Here is a 27,001-nt window from a genome sequence, read left to right on the forward strand (position 1 = left end):
CGGGTGTAGAGGCTAATTGGCATGCATACTCGGCTTGCGAGTTTTAAGTTTTATAATAATCACATTTGTGGTCCCTTTTGAGAATGGTGTTTTCCTGCTAATGGAACATTTGTGCTTATAGCCTACTGCCATGTGGGCACTGCTGTGCTTATAATGTAAAGAGATAGCCTAATAGTTTATCAACATTTTAAGCTAAACGTTCACATCTGTTGCATCAGGCTCATTGCTTAAAACAGTTTTTTTATGCTAGTGGTTGTATTCATCTGGGATCTATCGCATCCCACAACTGTCCCAGACTATGTTTGGAAAATGTATTTCTCGCACAGAATAGGTCAACTTTTGTACTATGGGGATAGTAGACAGCTTTTGCTGTCCATTAGGCCTACTTATCTTGTTGGCTGACAAAAAGTAAATGTGGACAGTTATTCCAATATCATCAATATGCGCATCGGAATTGGATAAGGACGCGCACAGTTGCATCCCATATGTGTCTGTCTTCACTTGTAGCCTGTGAGAAAGACCCGATCAGGTGACTGAGAGCCATGTGAGTGAGAGGTGCTTCGGCACACAGCCAGGAGATGGGAATTATAATTATTATATTCAACCTAAGGGCACAAGGGCCAATGGCCGCAAAAGGCATGGATTTTTTTAGGTGGCATTACGGCCACACAAAGGGGATGTAGCCGGAAAATTCAACGCATTATCAAGTGCTTGTCAAATTTTTAATGAGAGACTGATGACGTGTGTACAGCCTGCGCAAAAAAAACAAAGCAGAGCTCATGCCTTTCATGCAACTTTTTTCAAATCGTCATTAGAGTCGCATCATGGAGCCTTAGAATGTATTGAAAATCTAAACATATAGCCCAACATTTGTATCACAACTACAGTTACATAAATAACTGTAAATTAAGCATACTGTATAGGAGTACTTGTTTCTTTGTTAACCACTCAACACAGAAGAGCCGCATATGAAATATAATTATTATTTTGTTCAGCTATTTTCATACTTGTATTCTTCATACTATAAAATAATATAAAATAATGCCATGGAATTCTAAGCAAATTATGTCTGCTAAATGAACTAGTGTAGCCCACAGGCATATGGCATAGCCAGATCAGGGCCTAACATAAGGACAACTCAGAGTATGCTATTCTGTTCTTCTGAAATAGACTACATTTTTCTTCATACCATGTTTCTTTAGACCTGTCAAAAAAATGATAGGTCTATGAATACTTGAATACTTCCGGCGCCGACAGAGATGGCCGCCTCGCTTCGCGTTCTTAGAAAACTATGCAGTTTTTTGTTTTTTTACGTGTTATTTCTTACATTGGTACCCCAGGTCATCTTAGGTTTCATTACATACATACAGTCGAGAAGAACTACTGAATATAAGAGCAGCGTCAACTCACCATCAGTACGACCAAGAATATGACTTATGGAACAAATGACTTTCACGAAGCGGATCCTGTGTTCTGCCTTTCACCCAGGACAACGGAATGGATCCCAGCCTACCCCAAAAAATGACTTCGAAAAAGAGGGAAACGAAGCGGTCTTCTGGTCGGACTCCGGAGACGGGCACATCGTGCACCACTCCCTAGCATACTTCTCGCCAATGTCCAGTCTCTTGACAACAAGGTTGATGAAATCCGAGCAAGGGTAGCATTCCAGAGGGACATCAGGGACTGTAACGTTCTTTGCTTCACGGAAACATGGCTCACTGGAGAGACGCTATCGGAGTCGGTGCAGCCAGCTGGTTTCTCCACGCATCGCACCGACAGAAACAAACATCTTTCTGGTAAGAAGAGGGGCGGGGGCGTATGCTTCATGGTTAACGAGACGTGGTGTGGTCACAACAACATACAGGAACTCAAGTCCTTCTGTTCACCGGATTTAGAATTCCTCACAATCAAATGTCGACCGCATTATCTACCAAGGGAATTCTCTTTGATTATAATCACAGCCGTATATATTCCCCCCAAGCAGACACATCGATGGCTCTGAACAAACTTTATTTGACTCTTTGCAAACTGGAATCCATATATCCTGAGGCTGCATTCATTGTAGCTGGGGATTTTAACAAAGCTAATCTGAAAACAAGACTCCCTAAATTGTATCAGCATATCGATTGCGCATCCAGGGCTGGAAAAACCTTGGATCATTGCTATTCTAACTTCCGCAACGCATATAAGGCCCTGCCCCACTCTCCTTTCGGAAAAGCTGACCACGACTCCATTTTATTGCTCCCTGCGTACAGACAGAAACTAAAACAAGAAGCTCCCGCGCTGAGGTCTGTTCAACGCTGGTCCGACCAATCTGATTCCACACTCCAAGACTGCTTCCATCACGTGGACTGGGATATGTTTCGTATTGCATCAAACAACAACATTGACGAATACGCTGATTCGGTGAGCGAGTTCGTTAGAACGTGCGTTGAAGATCTCGTTCCCATAGCAACGATTAAAACATTCCCAAACCAGAAACCGTGGATTGATGGCAGCATTCGCGTGAAACTGAAAGCGCGAACCACTGCTTTTAATCAGGGCAAGGTGACCGGAAACATGACCGAATACAAACAGTGTAGCTATTCCCTCCACAAGGCAATCAAACAAGCTAAGCATCAGTATAGAGACAAAGTATAATCTCAATTCAACGGCTCAGACACAAGAGGTATGTGGCAGGGTCTACAGTCAATCACGGATTACAAAAAGAAAACCAGCCCTGTCACGGATCAGGATGTCTTGCTCCCAGGCAGACTAAATAACTTTTTGCCTGCTTTGAGGACAATACAGTGCCACTGACACGGCCCGCAACCAAAACATGCGGACTCTCCTTAACTGCAGCCGACGTGAGGAAAACATTTAAACGTGTTAACCCTCGCAAGGCTGCAGGCCCAGACGGCATCCCCAGCCGCGCCCTCAGAGCATGTGCAGACCAGCTGGCTGGTGTGTTTACGGACATATTCAATCAATCCCTATCCCAGTCTGTTGTTCCCACATGCTTCAAGAGGGCCACCATTGTTCCTGTTCCCAAGAAAGCTAAGGTAACTGAGCTAAACGACTACCGCCCCGTAGCACTCACTTCCGTCATCATGAAGTGCTTTGTGAGACTAGTCAAGGATCATATCACCTCCACCCTACCTGAAACCCTAGACCCACTCCAATTTGCTTACTGCCCCAATAAGTCCACAGACGACGCAATAGCAATCACACTGCACACTGCCCTAACCCATCTGGACAAGAGGAATACCTATGTAAGAATGCTGTTCATCGACTACAGCTCAGAATTTAACACCATAGTACCCTCCAAACTCGTCATTAAGCTCAAGGAGGTGAGTGCCCTCAGAGTGTGGTGTCAGGAAAATAACCTCACACTCGGAGTCAACAAAACAAAGGAGATGATTGTGGACTTCAGGAAACAGCAGAGGGAGCACCCCCTTATCAGCATCGACGGGACAGTAAGGTGGAAAGTTTTAAGTTCCTCGGTGTACATATCACGGACAAACTGAAATGGTTCACCCACACAGACAGCGTGGTGAAGAAGGCGCAACAGCGCCTCTTCAACCTCAGGAGGCTGAAGAAATTTGGCTTGTCACCAAAAACACTCACAAACTTTTACAGATGCACAATCAAGAGCATCGTCGGACTGTATCACCGCCTTGTACGACAACTGCTCCATTCACAACCGTAAGGCTCTCCAGAGGGTAATGTCTGCCCTCCAGGACACCTACACTAGCCGATGTCACAGGAAGGCCAAGAAGATCATCAAGGACAACAACCACCGGAGCCACTGCCTGTTCACCCCGCTAATATCCAGAAGGCGAGGTCAGTACAGGTGCATCAAAGCTAGGACTGAGAGACTGAAAAACAGCTTCTATCTCAAGGCCATCAGACTGTTGAACAACCATTACTAACATTGAGTGGCTGCTGCCAACATACTGACTCAAATCTCTAGCCACTTTAATAATTAAAAATTGGATGTAATAAATGTATCACTAGTCACTTTAAAACAATGCTACTTTATAATGTTTACATACCCTACATTACTCATCTCACATGTATATACTGTACTCTATACCATCTACTGCATCTTGCCTATGCCGTTCGGCTGTCGCTCATCCATATATGTATATGTTCATATTCTTATTCATTCCTTTACACTTGTGTGTAAAAGGTAGTTGTTGTGAAATAGTTAGATTACTTGTTAGATATTACTGAATGGTCGGAACTAGAAACACAAGCATTTCGCTACACTCGCATTAACAATTGCTAACCATGTGTATGTGACCAATAACATTTTATTTGATTTTACAAAGTATTGACTCAGGGGTGTCAATACTTATATACATTAGACATTTCTGCATTTCATTTTCAATACATTTGCTAAAATTTCTAAAAACATGTTTTCATTTTGTCATTATGGGATATTGTGTGTAAATGGGTCAGAAGATGAATAAATGTTTATCCATTTTGAATTGAGGCTGTAAATGTGGAATACGTCAAGGGGTATGAATACTTTCTGAAGGCACTGTAGGCTAAATGTACGACTTCTCTTCTAATGCCTTCACTTCTCTCTGAGCTTACTGTTCAGTTTCAGCAGGCGCTGATTATCAAATAGAACAAAGTCTATCCTGGCTCGCTTTGCAGTGAATAGCCGTCCAGCACAGCTAAAAAGATTCTCATAGGTGGCAGAGGCAGGCAGGCCTGTGTTCAGTTTGAGAGACAGCTTCTTTATGGATGTGGTATGGAAAGGAATGAAGCAAGTCTATCTTGTCTGACACAGGTATGGAAAGGAATGAAGCAAGTCTATCTTGTCTGACACGCAGGCAAGGTACCCATCTAGCTCCCCTTTGCCTTGATCTTTTGGGCATCAGTGATGACTTTATCAGATGAATATTGCGTCTCTTGCTCTGTCTCATCCTCTGTCATTGTGTCAAGATTATGCTTCAGGTAAACCAAACCTGTATAGTGGCAAATACACAACATACACATAGAATATTTAAGCAAATTCTGCTTTATGTGGTAACTTAGTTAATTATATCAGTGACATTACAATAGCTTAAACATATACTTTCCATACTTGTTATTCTCAGATACTGAGATTGAAGTTAGTTTGTCAGATGTTCTCAGACCTTAAAAGTTGTCAAAAGTTGTCTAATGTTGAGACTCACACAGTAATATGCACAGTTAGACTTACTGAGAGTCGCACACTCTATATATAAACTCCCAGTAATTTATTGGGTAAATCACCAACGTTTTGGCATCACTGTGCATTCTTCAGGGTAATGTCATGAATGCTTGAACCAGGTTATATAGACAAACAATGCAATTAGTGCAATCAATGACGATAGTGAGGGGTGTGTCAAAATGATTAAGTTCAAATCAAACATTATTTGTCACATGCGTCGAATATAACAAGTGTAGACCTTACAGTAAAATGCTTACTTACAAGCCCTTAACCAACATTGCAGTTCAAGAAGAGTTAAGAAAATATTTAGGGAGGGGTGTGTCAAAATGATTAAGTTCAAATCAAACATTATTTGTCACATGCGTCGAATATAACAAGTGTAGACCTTACAGTAAAATGCTTACTTACAAGCCCTTAACCAACATTGCAGTTCAAGAAGAGTTAAGAAAATATTTACCAAATAAACTAAAGTTAAAAATAATAAAAGTAACACAATAAAATAACGAGGCTATATACAGGTGGTACCGCTTGACGCGAGGTAGCAGAGAAAACAGTCTATGACTTGGGTGACTGGAGTCCCTGACAATTTTATGGGCTTTCCTCTGACACTGCATATTATTTAGGTCCTGGATGGCAGGAAGATTGGCCCCAGTGATGTACTGGGCTGTACGCACTACCCTCTGTATCGCCTTACTGCCAGATGCCAAGCAGTTGCCATACCAGGCGGTGATGCAACTGGTCAGAATGCTCTCGATGGTGCAGCTGTAGAACCTTTTGAGGATCTGAGGACCCATGCCAAATCTTTTCTGTCTCCTGAGGGGGGGAATGTTTTATCATGCCCTCTTCACAACTGTCTTGGTGTGTTTGGACCATGATAGTTTGTTGGACACCAAGGAAATTAAAACTCTCGACCCGCTCCACTACAGCCCCGTTGATGTTAATGGGGGCCTGTTTGGCCCGCCCTTTCCTGTAGTCCACGATCAGCTCCTTTGTCTTGCTCACATTGAGGGAGAGAGTGTGGTGCCAGTTCTCTGACCTCCTCCCTATAGGCTGCCTCATCGTTGTCGATGATCAGACCTACCACTGTTGCGTCATCAGCAAACTTAATGATCATGTTGGAATCGTGTTTGGCTAGGTGAACAGGGAGTACAGGAGGGGACAAAGTACACACCTCTGAGGGGCCCCTGTGTTGAGGATCAGAGTGGCAGACGTGCTGTTGCCTACCCTTACCACCTGGTGGCGGCCCGTCAGGAAGTCCAGGATTCAGATGCAGAAGGAGGTGTTTAGTCCCAGGGTCCTTAGTTTAGTGATGAGCTTCATGGGCACTATAGTTTTGAATGCTGAGCTGTAGTCAATGAACAGCATTCTCACATAGGTGTTCCTTTTGTCCAGGTGGGAAAGGGCAGTGTGGAGTGCGATTGAGATTGCTTCATCTGTAAGATCTGTTGGGGCGGTACGCAAATTGGAGTGGGTCTAGTGTATCCGGATGTGTTGACGTTAGCCATGACCAGCCTTTCAAAGCACTTCATGGCTACCGACGTGTGAATGGGGCGGTAATAATTTAGGCAGGTTACATTCGCTTCCTATTGCAGAGGGTGGTCTGCTTGAAACATGTAGGTATTACAGACTCGGTCAGGGAGAGGTTGAAAAAGTCAAGTGAAGACACTTGCCAGTTGGTCCACGCATGATTTGAGTACACGTCCAGGTAAGCCGTCTGGCCCCACGGCTTTGTGAATGTTGACCTGTTTAAAGGTCTTGCTCACATTGGCTACCGAGACCGTTATCACACAGTTATCCAGAACAGCTGGTGCTCTCATGCATGCTTCAGTGTTGCTTGCCACAAAGCAAGCATAAAAATAATTTAGCTCGTCTGGTAGGCTTGCGTTACTGGGCAGCTCATGTTTGGGATCCCTTTGTAGTCTGTAATAGTTTTCAAGCCCTGCCACATTCGATGAGCGTCAGAGCCGGTGTAGTAGGATTCAATCTTAGTCCTGTATTGACACTTTGCTTGTTTGATGGTTCGTCTGAGAGCATAGCAGGATTTCTCATAAGCGTCCGGATTAGTGTCCCGCTCATTGAACGCGGCAGCTCTAGCCTTTAGCACAATGCGGATGATGCCTGTAATCCATGGATTCTGGTTGGGATATGTACGTACGGTCACTGTGGGGACGACGTCGTCAATGACTGAGGTTGTATACTCATCAATGCCATTGGATGAATCCCGGAACATATTCCAGTCTGTGCTAGCAAAACAGTCCTGTAGCGTAGCATCCGCGTCATCTGACCACTTCCGTGTTGAGCGAGTCACTGGTACCTCCTGCTTTAGTTTTTGCTTGTAAGCAGGAATCAGGAGGATATAATTATGGTCAGAGCTTTGTATGATTAATCTGTGTGTGGAGTAAAGGTGGTGTAGAGTTTTTTTCCCTCTGGCTCCACATGTTACATGCTTGTAAAGAAAATTGTAAAACTGATTCAAGTTTGCCTACATTAAAGTCACTGACCACTAGGAGCGCCGCTTCTGGATGAGCATTTTCTTGTTTGCTTATGGCCTTATAGATTTGGTTGAGTGCGGTCTTAGTTCCAGCATCGGTCTGTGATGGTAAATAGACGGCTACGAATAATGTAGATGAGAACTCTCTTGGTAGATAGTGTGGGCTACAGCTTATCATAAGGTTCTCTACCTCAGGTGAGCAATACCTCAAAACATCTTTCATATTAGACATCACCCCTCGTCTTACCAGACGTAGCTTCTCTGTCCTGCCAGTGCATGGAAAATCCCACCAGCTCTATATTATCCTTGTCGTCGTTCAGCTACGACTCTGTTGAAACATAAGATATTACAGTTTGTAATGTCCCATTGGTAGGATAATCTTAATCTTCTCTGTCTTTTCTTCATGCAAATGATGGGGATTTGGGCCTGTTCCTGGGAAAGCAGTATATCCTTCTTGTCAGACTCGTTAACGGAAAAAGCTTCTTCAAATTCGAGGGGAGTAATCGCTGTTCTGATGTCCAGAAGTAATTTTCGGTCATAAGAGATGGTGGCAGCAACATTATGTACATAATAAGTATAAAAAAATAGGTTACAAACAGCACAAATAAACTTGGACTTGCAGTTGGTCAGGAGAAGGTAAAATGTCAGCCATCCTCATCGGCGCCATCTTAAAGCCAGTAATTAATTCAGTGGTTTGTTCAAGCTATGCTAGGCGCTCAGTATCGCATTGCCCTGTCCGGTCAATCCATGTTCATATGTGTGGGATTTCTTTATTTTTAGGAATTGCAGATTTAAAACACGTGTATTATTTTGGAAAATGTTGTGCGTCTTGGCGATTTATAAAGAACCTGGTGTCTGATAGGCTGACCACACCGCTCGCGTCACGTGCGCGATCGTTGCAAAATACATTTAGAAATCTATGTTATTCAATTATTGTACCCACACTGCTCGCTCGTGTCAACGAACGTCTGCGTTGCCAAGGGCTAAAATAGAACTCCTTTCTATTTCTGACGCAGATCAAGCTGCAAGTCCTGCCTCTCCCATCTCCTCATTGGTTTATAGAAGCAGGTACCTACGTGCCATTTCCTCATTGATTATACCCACGTGTGTGATTTAAAGACGAAAGACGAACTGTGTTGCCAGTCCGTGTAGTAATACTATGAAAGTTTAGATGCCAATCACCATATAAGTTCAAAGACGAAAAAGCCTGGAAGGAGGAGAGATGACTAGAAACTATTTGGTTGACCGTTTAATGTGTGGATTAATTGTCAGAGTAGAGGACCTTGTGCATTTCAGGTAAAATAACAACTCAATGTTTATATCCAAGGACAAATTAGCTAGCAACAGCAAGCTAGCTAAATAGGACAAATTAGCTAACAAGTGCAAGCTAACTAGCTAAATTGCCATAAATGTTTAATGCTTTTCGACCTGTTCCCAAATTAATGCAATTGGTTAAGAGTTTGTTTTGATATTTTAACCTGCCTGTCTTTATCGCGTTTGGTGTAGGGGAACAAAATACATTTTTGTTACACGATGGTGCATGCGCGCAGCCGGTTTGGTTCCGTGTTAGTCAGAGAGGAAGTTTGATACCATACTTATTATACTTACCTGGTTAGTCAGTCCTTCCTCTCTGGTAACATGAGCAGAACCCCCTCCATTGAGCATAGGATTTCCTTACATTGCTAAATACACTGATGTAACCATGCAATTTGAATACATGTGCAACTTGCCCCAAATACTGCAGATGTAGTTATTCCAGCTGTCAGTTTTTTGGTGGGAAGGAAATCTAAAGAATCCTGTGGGAACATACATTCTACGTCCCAAATGGCACCCTATTCCCTATATAATGCACCACTTTTGACTAGAGCCCTATCGGGCCTGGTCAGAGTAGTGCACTATATAGGGAATAGGGTGCCATTTGGAACGCATTCAGAGAGTGAGGGTGAATGCTTTACTAGTAGTGCTGCTACTGCTACTGTCAGAAAGGCCCCAGTTGTAAAGGCATGTAGATGAAGCACCCAATGGCCATGAAATATTCATAAGGCCATAAGAGGTTGTGGTGATTACAAGAGAGGAAGATGAAATGGAGGGAGCATGAGGAGTCTGCTGTCCCAAGGCCTGTATGCACTGGAACACACTGTCAGTATAGAAATGAAATAGTTAGATCTGTTAACACAGTATTATTACAGTAATCTGTGATTATAGGAGGGTCGGATAATGATGTAGGACTAGGTGGTGAGAAAAGACTGTGAAGGAGAAAAGAGGATGCCGACTTGTAGTCTGTACTCTAGTCAGCAAAGAAATGAAATGAATAGAACATAGAAACAAACATCCTGCCAATTTGGTTGGCTATTTTTAATACTAATCTGAAATTATGTAATTGATTCCTTGCAGTGTGCTTATCACAACCAATTACAGGGAGAACCTTTATCACTGCTCAGTGCAGATGCAACACCAATGCATCTTTAATGGTAAATATGAATGTGTCCAATGCATTACATTACGTTCTCCATTTTACCTACCTACCTACCTACCTACCTACCTACCTACCTACCTACCTACCTACCTATCTGTCTGTGTCGGTGTGTCAGTAGAGCTGACCTGGAACTAGTGGACTGTGCCAGATGCACTGAACCTGTGAGGCGTGTTCTGCTCCAATGACTTGAATGCGCTTGTATGGGGGCCTCGGTCACCATGGTAAAGGCCCATCCTTCACCCCAGGCGGTATGCCGCTCTCCTGGAACTGGCTTTAGATGAGCCCTAAAGACTACAATGCAACAGGATATGTCTGTGTGCGCAACACACACACACGCACATCATTGTTTCCCCTATATTAATTTAGCAGTGGCGGGTCATAATATTGTATTTATTAATTTGTTGTTGTCCATCATCCATTTCGTATGATATGTTATGAATTACAATTCGTATGATGTTACGTATTCCAATTTGTACAATATGTTAAAACATTTCAAAATGTATACGTTAAAAATTCCAATTGTAGCTAATGTTAGCTTGGTGGCTAACGCTAACATAAACTAGGTGCTAACCTTAGCTAGGCAAGGGCTTAAGGTTAAGGGAAGGGTTTGCTAGCATGAGTAGTGAGTAGTTGAAAAGTAGCTAAAAAAGTAGTAAGTAGTTGTAAAGTACTAAAATGCTAATGTTGTCTGTGATGACAATCGTACACAAAACCTTTGGGTTGCTAGATATTCACATTATATGCCTACCCATCCACCCTGACCAACCACCCTACTTTCGTTTTTGCCTTAAAGAAACTTCTGTCTTCTGTAATCATACCAAATGTAAAACTTCGTACAAATGTGAGTGTCCTTGAGTAGGCTAAACTAGCTAGCTCCATTCTCTTGCTAAGTAAGTGAAAGTGAAAAATTATCTGATTCTTTGATTGGATGGACAACATGTCAGTTCAAACTGCAAGAGCTCTGGTTATCACGACTCAGGATATGAGCCAGATGCAGACACAAGAGGTAGATGGTTCGGTTATCAGAATATTTATTATAACCAAGGGGCAGGCAAAAGGGCAGGTCAAGGGCAGGCAGAGGTTCGTAGTCCAAGGTAAAATCACAAAGGGAGAGAACGGCAGGCAGGCTCAGGGTAAGGGCATGCAGAAAGGTCAGAACCACCGGAAAGACTAGAAAACAAAAACTAGGAGACAAAGGGCTGCGAGACAAAGGTTTAATCCTAGAAACATGGAAAGTGGGATGTATACAGAGCGTACAGGGCAACAGAAGATGAATAGCAGAGGGGCTAAGGACTTGGGGAATGGACCAACAAAACGAGGGAAACGTTTTTGAGACTCCACCCAGAGGGGCAGATAAAGGGTGGACAGCCATACCCTCTGCCCGGGCCAATAGTGAGGAGCCGGGGTGGCGATCCGCCTGTCAACGATACCTGGAGGTGGTCTTAAGAAGAGTGGACCGGGCTCTCTTCCAGGTATGCCGACAGTGGCGGATGAACATCTGGGAAGAGGGTATGTCTTCCTCTTGCTCAGGGAAGAGCTGGGTCTGGTAACCCAATGAACACTCGAAGGGCATGAGTCCAGTGGCAGGGAAGGGAGTTGTGGGCCTACTCCACCCACACAAGTTGTTGGCTCCAGGTGGTGGGGTTGGCAGAGATGAGGCAGCAAAGAGTAGTCTCCAGGTCCTGACTGGCTCTGTCCGATTGGCTGAGGGACTGGGGATGAAACCCGGAGGACAGGCTGGCCAATGGCCCAATGAAGTTGCAGAATGCCACAAACACAAACCGGTTCAACATGTCACGGAGCACATCGTTGACCAGGGCCTGGAACACTGTGGGTGCGTTGGTCAGACCAAACGGCATAACCAGGTACTCGTAGTGTCCGCTAGCCGCATTGAAGGCTGTCTTCCACTCATCTCCTTCCCGTATCTGAACCAGGTGGTAGGCATTCCGAAGGACCAACTTTGAAAAGATAGTCGCCCCCTAGAGAAGCTCGAAAGCCGAGGAGTGGTGGCGGGTACTGATTTTTTACAGTGATGTCATTAAGGCCCTGGTAGTCGATACCTGGGCGCAGGATTTTGTCCTTCTCCCCAAAGAAAAATCCTACGCCAGCAGGGGAGGCAGAAGGACGCATGATTCCGGCAGCTAGAGAGTCCATGGTCTCCATGGTCTTGGTCTCCGGGCCAGTGAGGGAATAAAGTCGCCCCTGAAGTGGTGTGGTCCTTCATTCCCGCAGGCGCCCATTGATCCTTATAGTCGATGCTATGAGGGAGTCGAGGTCCCTGGGTAACTCCCGGGCTTCGAGCTTGTCTTTGAATACCTCCGATAATCCATGAAGGAAGGTGTCGAAGAGGGACTCCGGATTCCAGGCACTTTCGGCAGCCAGCGTGTGAAAGTCTACCACATAGTCTGCCACACTGTGGGAGTCTTGACGCAGAAGAAGTAGCCTTCGAGGCGCCTCTCTCCCGGACAAAAGGGAATCGAACATCTTCCTTACCTCTGCCACAAAATCCTCCAGACTAAGGCAAACAGCGGATTTCTGATCCCACACAGCCGTATCCCAAGTGAGCGCCCTTCCAGACATTAGCGTTTTAAGATACGCTATCTTTGATCGATCTGAAGGAAAGAAAGAGGGCTGCAAATCAAAGATGAGGGCGCACTGGGAGAGAAACGGCCCGCCAGGTTCCAGAATCTCCAGCATAGCATTCCGGAGGAGGAAACCGAGGTTCTCGGGAAGCCGGGGTTGGCTGGGGAGAAGCATCGCTAGTAGTGAGGTTACTGAGCACCCGGGAGGCTTCCGTTGTGGCTTGCTCCAGTACTGAGCTGAACATATGGTCATGGTGTTCCAATGTATGGAGTTCTTCCATAAGGTTCTGAAGTAGCTCATCGTGTCTTCCAATGGTGACTCCTTGTAGGGAGACAGCGTTGTGGAGCTGGTCTGAGTCTGCTGGGTCAGTCATGGCCTGTTCGTACTATCACGAATCAGGATATGACCCAGATGCAGACACAGTAGGTGGATGGTTTAGTTCTCAGAATATTTATTATAACCAAGGGGCAGGCAAAAGGGTAGGTCGAGGGCAGGCAGAGGTTCGTAGTCCAAGGCAGAGTCAAAAAGGGACAGAACGGCAGACAGGCTCAAGGTTAGGGCAGGCAGAAAGGTCGGAATCAGGAAGACTAGAAAACAAGAACTAGAGAACATGAGAAACACAATGGTAAGACCTGACAAAACAAGAGAAAACTGGCAACAGACAAACAGAAAATACAGGTATAAATACACAGGGGATAATGGAGAAAAATAGGAGACACCCGGGGGGGGAGACAAGCACAAGACAGGTGAAACAGATCAGGGTGTGGCACTAGTAGGTTGGAGGTGGTCCTCCTGAGGTTTTCATAATTACTGTGTAATTCTATGGACCCCGAGCCTCCTAGGTTTAGTATTGAAGACAATGTACTCAGAGGAGGACGGAAACTAGCTGTCCTCCGGCTACACCATGGTGCTACCCTACAGAATGCTGTTGAGGCTACTGTAGACTTTCATTGCAAAACAGTGTGTTTTAATCATTTATTTGGTGACATGAATATATTTAGCATAGATTTATAAAAATGTTAATGTTTCACTATTTTTATGAGGATGGTCCTCCCTTTCTCCTGAGGAGGAGCCTCCATTGCACAATAAGCACTTTACTCCTCATCCACTACAATAGGATAGGAAAAGCTTGTCTAAGCAACCCAATCGCTCACAATGTTTGAAAAGTATTTCTGCGTGGTATACATACACCGTTATGAGCGACTGGGTTGTAGTCAGACCTACACATTTCTGATTATTCCATGCAAAACAATTGCCCACATTTAGCTCTATCATCAAAGTTATACTGAAAGTAACTGTATGCTTTTCATGATCAGTAAACATCAATTCATCATGTAATTTCAGATACGTAGGGTAGCCTCATGATACCTCTCAATATTGGCCACCATTAATTGAATATTTCAGTGATATAAAATAAAAGTAAACTATACCTGACATGTATGAGTGGTTTAGGTTAACTTCTTATCTTTTTTGGGCTCTGCCTGTCAAACAGCAGAAGGGTGCATTTGCTGTGGTACTGTTAGCTGATAATGTTTACTTTGTAAGCTACCAGTAGAAACTTTGTACAGATGGATAAACATATGGTGAGTGGTAAGTAGACCTAATGTACTTTTTCTCCAACCAACAGAGGCCTACCTCGCGAAATTAGGTAACATGATCCCCTTTTCAACATTGTTTTTAATTATGATTGCTGCTGACAGACATGATTTAGGCTACATTGGTTGATGGACCATGTCAAATTGGCTAGTTAACAAGCAAACTTTCACGGGATAAACTAGATGACAATATCTAAATATTATTTTATTTGCATGCCATCTATAGTAGTGATGACAGTAGTACGTACGAATGACAACTTCACCAGGAAGAGGACTAGCCGATGTCAAGCTCTTTCCAAAAGCCTAACCTCTGATGAAGCAAGCTAAATGATGTTGTTTGCTGAGCTAAATGTGTGCTGTTTTGCATGGAATAATTGGACATCTGTAGTTCTGACTATGCTCAGTAGGTGATGATATGAAAACCAAATAGTTATAACATTTATTTAGCGCTGACCCCAATTTGTCGACTGGTCGATTGTTTGGTCGTTAGGCTGTTGGTCAACCGAGATCTCAGTGAATTTATCCATTGCGGAGGCCTACACTAAAAGCCTATTCATGCTTGATTCAAAAATGGGGTGTGAGGCTCCATATGGAGGGTGTGATGCAACGGCGGAGCCTCCAGAGGCATGCAGAGGCCAAATCGAGCTCTGTACCGCATTGCCATTCGCCTCCCAAATTTTGTAACAATGCAGAGGGCTCTGTATAGCTCCGCATCTGAACTGCTCCTCGAAGCGCAAGAAGTATGAATGTCCTTATTTCTGCTGAGGCCATTATTTCCCTGACTTCTGCTGAGGCCATATTACCTTGAATGCTGCACAGTCAATGAAGACGTTGGATTGACCATGCGCCCAGATGCACAATGCACTTCTCTCTAGAATGCACTCTCTACCACCAATTTGTGCACATTCATTGTGTGAATTGTTTGCATTTTATATTTAGTGTATATCAATTCCCCATTACATATATCATCAGTACCTCATGTACCGTTTTGTTACTATGGTTACAGTAATTTATTTTAATGCATTCACTGTTATTATTCCTGTCTCCTTGTTCTCATTGTCGGAGTGGACACATTGTTTGCAGAGTGCACAACCTATTCTACACTTGTGAGAAACAAGTTTAGGTTTGTTTAATTCCATTTACGAGTTCTGTCAATTTAGTCATTGTCTTTTGTCTGGAGCGCTCCTGTAAATGTTGAGTAAGGATGCGCACACAATGAAGTAGGCCTATAGGCTACCTGGCCTGTGCACAAATGTACGCATATAAATGTACCCATTTCGGGATCTGATAGTATTTCTGATTGGCTTAACGCACGACCACTAATGACATGGAGCTTCTCAAAGTAATGGTTTCTTCACCTCAAACAGCAAGCAAACAAAGTCTGTTTTCACATCCATTGAGAGTTACAATTGTTCCTCAGTGTATTTGAAAAATCTTTCCAGCTCTCTCCCTTTCAATAAACACTCAGAGTGAAAGGGAAAAATGTCATGCTCTGATCCAGTGGAAATGTCATAAAATAGGCTTCTTATCAGTGCTTGACTTGGAATGAAATAGGTTCTGGTACTCATTTTGGGTGCTGGTACTGTTTATATTTAGGTGCACGAGCCCCACAATACTTTTGAGCTAATATTCTATAAGAGGAACAGGAGCTCATCCACATGGTCCTAAACCACACCGTTCCCTCCTGTTGTATCCAATTCCAATGATAAAACTGGGAGGGGCACAAAAATGCCATTTCAAAATGTCCTCCCCGTCCCCAGTGAAAGTTGCACCCCTGCAGAAAGGCCATGTGTAGCCAATGTGATTTATAGAATATTTATTTTTATCAGGATATTTTCTACCTGCAGACTGCAATGGTAGCCTAGTGGTTAGAGCGTTGGGCCAGTAACCGAAAGGTTGATGAATTGAATCCCCAAGCTGACAAAGTAAAAATCGGTTGTTCTGCTCCTGAGAAACGCAGTTAACCCACTGTTCCCAGTGCACTGAAGACTTGGATGATAATGGCAGCCCCCCGCACCTCTCTGATTCAGAGGGGTTGGGTTAAATGCGGAAGACACATTTCAGTTGAATGCATTCAGTTGTGCAACTGACTAGGTATCCCCCTTTCCCAATGTTTTTATTTATTGGCTTTATGTAGGCTATTTTTACAAAGTTGGCAATGGAAGTTACTTTTTAGGTTTTCATTTAGATTTGGATAGAATTTAGATTTACCACATGACAGTGATTGAGATGTTATTAAAAATAAAATTAAACTGTTTCACGAAAATGTGCATAAGAACACCATAACTGGCACGCAGATCTGTAAAAATTGTAAGATAAATTGGCATTTCACATGAGAAAGGTTGCTGACTCCTAGTGTAGGCTATTCAAATCAAATCAAATTTATTTATATAGCCCTTCGTACATCAGCTGATATCTCAAAGTCCACCTGACCGTGCTGCTGCTCCAGTTTCAACTGTTCTGCCTTATTATTATTCGACCATGCTGGTCATTTATGAACATTTGAACATCTTGGCCATGTTTTGTTATAATCTCCACCCGGCACAGCCAGAAGAGGACTGGCCCCCCCACATAGCCTGGTTCCTCTCTAGGTTTCCTCCTAGGTTTTGGCCTTTCTAGGGAGTTTTTCCTAGCCACCGTGCTTCTACACCTGCATTGCTTGCTGTTTGGGGTTTTAGGCTGGGTTTCTGTACAGCACTTTGAGATATTAGCTGATGTACGAAGGGCTATATAAATACATTTGATTTGATTTTGATTTGATTTATGTAAATAAGGTATTTCTGTTTTTAATATTTATACATTTGCAAAAAATATATGTATATTTTTTGTCAATATGGGGTATCGTGTGTAGATTGCTGAGGATTCTTTAAAAAAGGCTGTTATGTAACAAAATGTGGAAAAAGTCCATTTGTCTGAATACCTTCCGAAGGCACTGTAGTTTATTTTATTAAAACACATAGGGTGTGTCTATATATGGAAAAGTACACCTTTAAAAATGTTGAGCAATCGATTGGTCGAAAGAACAGACGACTTTCAGGCAGCCAAGATAATATTTTTGGGGGACAGCCCTACTTTAACAATCCCTTGAAAATGGCACGTCTTTGGTTTTAGCAGAGCTAGGGGTCTTCTTGCCTCCCAGCAGCTAAATCTAACGTATTATGACATTTTATTGAAACATTCAATAAAATCTACTTCATGAAAAGGGGCATAGTATTTTCAATTAAAATGTTGAAAGTAGTTGATTTAATGATTGAAGACATGGATTTTTACAGGCAATCAGTTCCTACAGTGAGCGTCAGGGAACTAACCTCTGGTGGGCCAGATGGAGACCAGGACAACAACACAAGGTTTGTGGTTTAATGATGACTTACACATAAAAAAAACATTGTAACAAAGTCTACTGTGTATAGTGTTAAATTTAACCCTGCCTCGTTTCAAATTCTACTGCCTTAAATAAAACTTACAAAATGAATAATTGCAGAAGAGCACTGTAAATCAGATGAGTAAATAATAGGTTTAATGACAGCAAATTAAAATACTTTTCTACATTGAAACCTGTCTGTATAGAGTGAAATAGATATTTAAATACATTGGTAACTAGTCTTTATGTGGCCGATATGAAATGGCTAGCTAGTTAGCGGTGGTGCGCACTAATAGTGGTTCAGTCGGTGACATCACTCGCTCTGACACCTAGAAGTAGTTGTTCCCCTTGCTCTGCAAGGGCAGTGTCTTTTGTGGCCCGATGGATAACGATGCTTTGTGAGTGACTGTGGTTTATGTGTGCAGAGGGTCCCTGGTTCGAGCCCAGGTTGGGGCGAGGAGAGGGACGGAAGCATTTACATAATGCTCAATCCTGCTATAGGAGTTCACTAAACTACACAGTACAGTATGTTGTCCATTGACGTTGTAGTCTCTGGCTCTTTTGATATCAGATCCAGAATGAATAATAACAAGGTTTGTGGTAGTTTGAAAGGGCTTGATCCACCTGAGGCCAGGAGTGTTTCGAATTCACATGACCGGAGAAGAAAAACACCAGCCCTGTAGTCACAGATGAAAAAGGAAGCTATCTATAATGATACTATTTTGTAATTGCCTACAAATAGGAGCCAGAGATTTACCTGACTAGGTCATGAGATCAGGAAAATCCAGGCCCCAGAAGACACTACAAATTTTGCCACACCACTTTTGAACACTTTTGTCATACACCTGACATGCATTTTTAGTAATGATAAAATAAAGATATCACTGTGGGAGATGACTGGCCAGTTATCAAGGAAAATATAAAAATAATAGGCTCTATTTCATCACCTACAAAATCCCAATTAAAAACCCTGCACGTTTCACTTGACTTGTCATGCATAAATCGGTCAACGTCCTTTCCCATACTGACAGGCTACTTTCAGCACAGAACAGCTCCTGCAGCTCGCTCCACCCATATTATACCACTTCACAGAGAGGATTGGCAGCAATAGCAGCCACACGCGTGTGTCTACGACACTTCAGGTGCCCTATGCGATATTGGAAGGGATGGGACTATGAAAGCAATTTGCTCGAGCCTCCAGTATTTCCTCTGTTTTCACTCTAATTCTCCTGCCTGCTCTAGGAGGATTGAAGTAGGCGGCTTGTGGTTTACCTCGCCCATGGCTCTGTGTAAAAGCGACTACCAGAGCTCACCGCTGCAATAACATAGCTGTTTATAATTAGCTGCTTGGAGTTGGGAAGGCGTCACGTCCAACTAAAAATGTCTGGGCAGTAAGAAAATTGGTTGACTGAAAACATCTGCCTGACACTCGGTTGCAAAGCGTGAACGGCGGTTGGTGGAAGCAAGTGAAGTCGAGCATCTCTTTATCATGGACAAGTAGCAAGTAGCCTAGAGGTTTTTGGTAGAAGGCTATCTTTAAATGGCACCTTATGTTATAAAATAGGGAAGATACGAAGTAATCGCATAGTAGTTTAACATTAGCGTACACATTTAGTCGTTGCTCGAAAGGGGCTAGTTTTGGTTTTCAACAGAGCAAACGGATTCTTCACTGTGTCGGTAAAAGAAGTCAAAGTATGTGTTTTTTCCTTATTCAAATGCTTTTGCAAATGGGATTTGTTTTCGGATCCAATTATGGGTATGTAGAATGGTCGGATAACGACAAAGACGCAGAAATACGAGGAAAGAACCCTTCTATTTTCAGCACTCAAAATATCAACAAGGAATCGCTGCACCATCCAACTTATAACCCAGGATCCGCCACGGAGCGCACGGTGGTGGCGCACAAAATCGAGGAGGACCTGCCTAGAGTGGTGACAGCTTTCCTGCACACTGGAGACTCTTCGGCTCTTGAACAAGTCAACTGTTCTCGGAGGTATGAGTTGAGTAGCCTCCGCGGTGGAACCAATGTGGCCTCTCATTATTCTCTCCATAGCGTGCTGGACACTATAGCGCACGCGACCAACTTCCTGAACATGATTTTACAAGCCAACAGGTCGCGAGAGTACAGCCTTCGGAGGGATATTCACTGGTACCACGCGCTGGTCCGGAGTATTCTTGAAGGGGACCCCAAAATTCACAAGGCAGTGGTTACATTCCATAATGATGCTCCAACACCGGGTCCTCACGTTTTCCTTCAAGCGACAAGAACTGACAGGGAAGTGGTCCTCCAAGACCTTTCCAACTCTGCTCACCACCGTCTCAAGAGCAGGAGCCCGGATTCTGAGTGGTTTAACGAGTTCAGGGACCGAAAGAAAATGCACAGTCAGAGAAGGGCGTCAGGCAGAGACGCCACAGCCACTCAAAATAGCTACATTCTGGACAAAAGTCAAATCAAGTGGTCTGCGCCTTACCTGGAATGCGAACATGGGAATTTCGTACCACACTGGTTACTCACCTTGTCTGCGGGGTTCTATGGGTTGAAGACAAATTCCGCACCCGAGTTCAGGTGAGGCTAAGGCTGTCACTCGTGACTGTTTGTTTGAAAGTAACACATTCGGTTAAAATGTACCGCATCTATTGTTTATTGATTGAAGAAATGGTAGGTAGGCCTAAATATAGTTTTTCTGACCCTGAGTACAGCATTGCTGAACTGACCGCGCGCTTCCCGCGCTTTGAAGGGCCCTCATACATCATTTCAACACAAACAGTAGGATAAAGCTGCTTCCTCACAACAACGTTTTAAAGTTTAGCTAGAGCATCTTATTACGATAGTAACTTTCGACCTATCCTCTATTATGATGCTTGTGAATAGTTTGCACAGAGCTAGCCATTTCTGAAAACAGCGTTTGGTCCTGCTGTGGTAGTCGAATCTTCAGTAGTTTATAATTGAGAAAGCCAACCCAAACAACCCATAATATTCCCTCCACAAAGAATAGGTCCAGTGAATATGAAATAAAACTTACTCGGTGAATAACTATGAAAAAATGATTAGTCCCATCCAGTGATATGCACAGCAAGAGGGCAATACATTAAATTGAGGATAGGATAGACATTGTGGGACGTTTGAGTAGCCTATAGTTGTCTTCCTGCTTGTCTGATGCTTGTGCAATCCAGAAATCAGCCCTAGTGGAAGGAACAGATGGCTTGATATAATCTCAAAGACATTTCACATTATACTGTCTATGAACACTGCTGTCTGTCAAAAACAGCTCATGTTTTTTTGTAATCACACTGGAAGACTACACTTCCTTTTTGTGTTTGCTGTAAAAACGTAAAACTGAAACAGTAGGCCTAATTAGTTTAACTTTGCTATCATAGCTTGCATGGTTCGAAAGACCTGGCTTTGTTGTATGTTTTTGTGCGATAGGTGTTTGAAAGTGTAGGTTAGTTAATTAGGAAACACAAAGTATATTTCCATATTTCAAGGCTCCAGTCCAAGTGTGTCCAAAAATAGATTTAGTCATGAATAAATTATAAAAGACATGCAGTACAATGGCAATCTGAAACCACTTTGAATTTCAAGTCCACTTTACTCCCACTTAAATTTCAGTGCTGCTGTGTCCACATAATAATTCCAGCATGGTAGTTTATCACTGAGTTTGATTTGTTTAGGCAGGACTACAGATCTTAATTTGAACCATTTCTCACAGCAGGAAAATAATCTTTCAGCAACAGGAAATGTGAATTATTATTACATTTACATTACATTTAAGTCATTTAGCAGACGCTCTTATCCAGAGCGACTTACAAATTGGATTATGTGTGTTATAACTAATATACATTTTTGTAGGGGTGATATATTTTTTGTTAGTCTGATATTTCTAAGTGGAAATTACAAACTTTTTAGAAGTCTTTTTAAACCATGAATACACTACACGTTTGCATATCAAGTCGTGAAGGATAATTATCTGCGACAACAGAGTGATCAAATTAAGATAGTACATCTGTATGTAAATTAGTCAGTTTTGTGCATTTCTTTTGCATAAATGCAAGATGATCTCAAAGCGGTTGCCTGAGCCAATCCTAAACAATTACTAAGCCCATATCATTAAGCCAGGGGCTCTGGTATGGAGTGCTGCAGGTACAGCAAAAGTTTAGCCTAGTCCTAATCAAGCCCCACAACTGACTCTACTAATTTACAACACCAACTAAGCTGATGTATTAATATCAGTGATTGGCAAAATTTCACCTACCTGGCCTCCCAGGGATTCCATGACCAGGGTTGCCCACACTTGCTCTAGTCCCTTGTTGAAATCTCTTCACAGATTAAAAAGGTTTTGATAGGTCTCTGCAATAGGGTAGGAACTGTCATGATGCTTGCTCACACTGATCCAGACAATTCAGATCTGGAAGGGGATAAACAAAGGCCTATGTGTTGAAAGGTATTATTTGGCATTGGACCATTGTTGATGTGTCTCCACTACAAATTTGATACATTAGCAGCCAGACAAAGACCCCTGCTGTTGCTGCTTAGCATAAAATCATAGCAATCAACTCGAGCTCAACCATAGAGGAGGCATTATCGACCTTGGAGCTGCTTTTAAGACTTTTCCGATTTCAAGTCCAATGTACTTGATTTTTAATGTTCAGTCCTCTCTTTTTATGGCCACGAACACAACGTGACAGCCATTTTATGAGGACATTGGTATTAAGCCATCGGCAAGATGACCTTTAATTAGCTGCGAAAGTAACTGCTTCTATTGGTTTTTAAAGAGCTGGTTACTGTTCAAAATTTCAGAATGTCCTGAGGGCACATTAAAACTCAATTGACATTCCCACAAATGGATATGGCATAGTCGTCTAGTGATTACCAGCAGCAGCATGACTTTAAGAACAGGCCTATGGATTTGGTTTTACAACTACAACCCCAACGTGTCGAGATCAAAGAGAATCCCACTGCACTGTCTCGTCTTTCTTCCTTTTTCTGAGAGTTTGTGGACCAACTCTTTAGATGTACATCCAAAGCAATCTATTCACCCCAAGGATAAAAGAAACCAAGATGGATCATGTTTTTTTGTAAACCTAATCAAAATGTAAATGATGCCAGTGTGCTTTTTTGGAGGATATGCAGAATGAGAACATTGGCTTTGAGCTTGAGGTATTGGTCCATGTCCTCAGAGGCGTCTCCTCTCTTTCCTCCCAGCTGGATACAGGTTCATTTAGATCTCTTAAAAAAAATAAAAAATAATAGTAAGCCTATAACACATTGGTCGAAAGATGATTTAATATAATGGCTGTTTGGTAATGGTTTGTTTGGATTAGATTGTTAGGCTAATCAAATATGGTTAAGTACTACTTAATTCATTTTTTAGGGTATCTTTACTATTTATATTTTGACAACTTTGACTTTTACTCCTACATTCCTATAGAAAATAATATACTTTGTACTCCATCCAATTTCCTTGACACCCAAAAATACTTATATTTTGAATGCTTAGCAGGACAGGAAAATTGTCCAGTTCACGTACTTATCAAGAGAAAATCCATGGTCATCCCTACTGCAACTGATCTGGCAGACTCATTAAACACAAATGTTATGTTTGTAAATTATGTCTGAGTATGGCCCTCCCTGGCTATCCGTACATTTAAAAAACAAGAAAATCATGCCGCCTGGTTTGCTTAATATAAGGAATTTGAAATTAGTAACACTTTTACTTTTACATTGGATACTTAAGTAAATTTTAGCAATTACATTTACTTTTGATACTTAAAAAGTATATTTAAAACCAAATACTTTTAGACTTTTACTCAAGTAGTATTTACTGGGTGACTTTCACTTTTATCTGGTCATTTTCTATTATGGTACAGTATCTGTGATTTTACTCAAGTATGACAATTGGGTACTTTTTCCACCACTGGTTATGTATGGCTGTATGGTTTTGTTTCTAGCAGAGTGACTTAAAAAGAAAATCCCTCCTGCTTGGTGGTTACCCCATGAGTCCTCACATTCTCACACACATTTTTTCTCACCTTCCTTCTCTCCCTCACTCCCTCCCACATGCACACAGATTATTCCGCTTATCAACACTTCCTCTATCACAGTTACATGTTCTTTCTTTCCCATCTTATTCTTGCGCCAGGGGAAAGATGGCATGAGCCTCAGCCTTTTTTCTTCATTGGTGTTTGTTCCAGTTCCCACCAGACAGATGGAGCTAATGGTTGTCAGACTCCTCTTGAGAACAACCCCTGAGGCCTGGGCATTATAAGAGAGGGAGAAAGACAGACAGACTGGGTGAATTGGGAGATAATGTTTGATTTTGTAATAAAGAGTGGCAAGATTGCCAGACACAGAAATACAGAGATCAGGGAGATTAGTGGCAGACTGAGAGAAAAAAAGTTAAGAAAGAGAGAGAAAAGGAAAGCGAAAGAGACTAACAGGCAGAGATTGAATAAAGAGAGCGACCCACCTGGGGCTCATTTGATAATCTTAAACTTCATGAAAGAGAACACCTGATGGGAGCTAGCCCCTCCCCGTCCATATAATCATATTTACTGTAGTCTAGAAGTCTAAACTAATCCTAGATCAGCATTCATACTCTCAGACTTTTTATGTATACGGGGCCTGAACAATAGCTAGCCTAATTTAACTATAGCTTACTCAATATGCATCCAGCAGTCCATCTATCCAGTTGTCCAAATGCAAACTGTGGTTTTATGAAGGTGCTTTGGATGCACGCCAATGCAGTAGCCTAATTAACCATGTGCCAGTAGATAGAGAGTGTGGGTGCAATATTGTCTCCCAGAGGTAAACAACATCAAGCGCACCATCAGTCTATTGATTTACTGTAAGCCTAAAATATATTTATGTTTTGGTTACAGTAAACATGATGCTCAGAGCTGGAGTCAACATAATTCAATTTGGCTATTTAAGCTTGGCTACTTCTCTCATTAGGGAACATTTAAATAAAGATGTTTATTTTACGTAACATATAAACCAGATACACAGGATACATTTTTGTTGTTGTTGATGTTAAATTGGACAAAATACTCTGGCATTCAATGCTCATACCAGTTTTTGCCTTGAATAGTTTATTTCTCTCAATAGTTCACCTGTAGACATTGGACCAAAGTAGAGACCCTGTTATAGATGAGGTCACAATGGATTGCAACATTTGCCTTTCTTTCGTTCTTTCTTTCGTTTTCTTTCTTTCTTTCTTACGCTAAAAGAGACGTCTGAGTGTACGCTAACTGCTCTCTCTAACCTCTATCCACCCCCCCTCTCCCCCTCTCTCTCTGTGTTTCTTTCTCTCCTCTTACAGGGGTGTGGTGCGAGTGGATGTCAACCTACAGGATGTGGACATTGACCAGTGCTCCAGCAGTGGCTGGTTTGCTGGAACTCACCGATGTAACGTGACCAGCATGGACGTGAGTCTACTTCCATTCATCCATTCAACTTTCCATCCATCCATCTATCTATCTATCTATATATCTATCCATCCATCCATAGTTCATACATTGGTGGTGTGTGCTTCCTACACTTTACATGCAAACACAAACACCCCCTCTTGGTTAAAACATGGTTGTAATTGTTAATCCCAGTACTAAATCTAGTGGCACTTCCACAAATGTTTTGCTAACAATGAAAAATCATACAGTACATAAATCAAATCAAATCAAATTTATTTATATAGCCCTTCGACCATCAGCTGATATCTCAAAGTGCTGTACAGAAACCCAGCCTAAAACCCCAAACAGCAAGCAATGCAGGTGTAGAAGCACGGTGGTTAGGAAAAACGCCCTAGAAAGGCCAAAACCTAGGAAGAAACCTAGAGAGGAACCAGACTATGTGGGGTGGCCAGTCCTCTTCTGGCTGTGCCGGGTGGAGATTATAACAGAACATGGCCAAGATGTTCATAAATGACCAGCATGGTCCAATAATAATAAGGCAGAACAGTTGAAACTGGAGCAGCAGCACGGCCAGGTGGACTGGGGACAGCAAGGAGTCATCATGTCAGGTAGTCCTGAGGCATGGTCCTAGGGCTCAGGTCCTCCGAGAGAGAGAAAGAAAGAAAGAGAGAATTAGAGAGAGCACACTTAAATTCACACAGGACACCGACTAGGACAGGAGAAGTACTCCAGATATAACAAACTGACCCTAGCCCCCCGACACATAAACTACTGCAGCATAAATACTGGAGGCTGAGACAGGAGGGGTCAGGAGACACTGTGGCCCCATCTGAGGACACCCCCGGACAGGGCCAAACAGGAAGGATATAACCCCACCTTCTTTGCCAAAGCACAGCCCCCACACCACTAGAGGGATACCTTCAACCACCAACTTACCATCCTGAGACAAGGCTGAGTATAGCCCACAAAGATCTCCGCCACGGCACAACCCAAGGGGGGGGGGGCGCCAACCCAGACAGGATGATCACATCAGTGACTCAACCCACTCAGGTGACGCACCCCTCCCAGGGACGGTATGAGAGAGCCACAGTAAGCCAGTGACTCAGCCCCTGTAATAGGGTTAGAGGCAGAGAATCCCAGTGGAAAGAGGGGAACCGGCCAGGCAGAGACAGCAAGGGCGGTTCGTTGCTCCAGAGCCTTTCCGTTCACCTTCCCACTCCTGGGCCAGACTACACTCAATCATATGACCCACTGAAGAGATGAGTCTTCAGTAAAGACTTCAAGGTTGAGACCGAGTTTGCGTCTCTGACATGGGTAGGCAGACCGTTCCATAAAAATGGAGCTCTATAGGAGAAAGCCCTGCCTTCTAGGGACAATTAGGAGGCCTGCGTCTTGTGACCGTAGCGTACGTGTAGGTATGTACGGCAGGACCAAATCAGAGAGAAAGGTAGGAGCAAGCCCATGTAATGCTTTGTAGGTTAGCAGTAAAACCTTGAAATCAGCCCTTGCTTTGACAGGAAGCCAGTGTAGGGAGGCTAGCATTGGAGTAATATGATCACATTTTTTGGTTCTAGTCAGGATTCTAGCAGCCGTTTATTTAGTGCTTTATCCGGGTAGCCGGAAAGTAGAGCATTGCAGTAGTCTAACCTAGAAGTGACAAAAGCATGGATTAATTTTTCTGCATAATTTTTGGACAGAAAGTTTCTGATTTTTGCAATGTTACGTAGATGGAAAAAAGCTGTCCTTGAAATGGTCTTGATATGTTCTTCAAAAGAGAGATCAGGGTCCAGAGTAACGCCGAGGTCCTTCACAGTAAAGACCTTAGTAAGAATACAGTACATTGCTTCTTTGCAAACAATGTACTGCATGTCACTCTGAATATAATTGGTAATGCATATAAAAA

General features: G+C 42.8%; 1 protein-coding gene across 1 annotated transcript in view; it reads left to right on the forward strand.

Annotated features, from left to right (window-relative positions):
* The first annotated feature begins 19,351 nt into the window (after positions 1 to 19,351).
* Positions 19,352 to 27,001, forward strand: part of gpr158b (G protein-coupled receptor 158b) — a 91,190-nt gene continuing 83,540 nt past the window's right edge. The window contains exons 1-2 of the mRNA XM_029642072.2: positions 19,352 to 20,257; positions 25,011 to 25,116. Coding sequence (XP_029497932.2) covers positions 19,386 to 20,257; positions 25,011 to 25,116 — 978 coding nt within the window. The 5' untranslated portion in view covers positions 19,352 to 19,385. The remainder of the gene's footprint in view (positions 20,258 to 25,010; positions 25,117 to 27,001) is intronic.

This window comes from Oncorhynchus nerka, linkage group LG9b, assembly GCF_034236695.1.
Source record: "Oncorhynchus nerka isolate Pitt River linkage group LG9b, Oner_Uvic_2.0, whole genome shotgun sequence".
NCBI lineage: Eukaryota > Metazoa > Chordata > Actinopteri > Salmoniformes > Salmonidae > Oncorhynchus > Oncorhynchus nerka.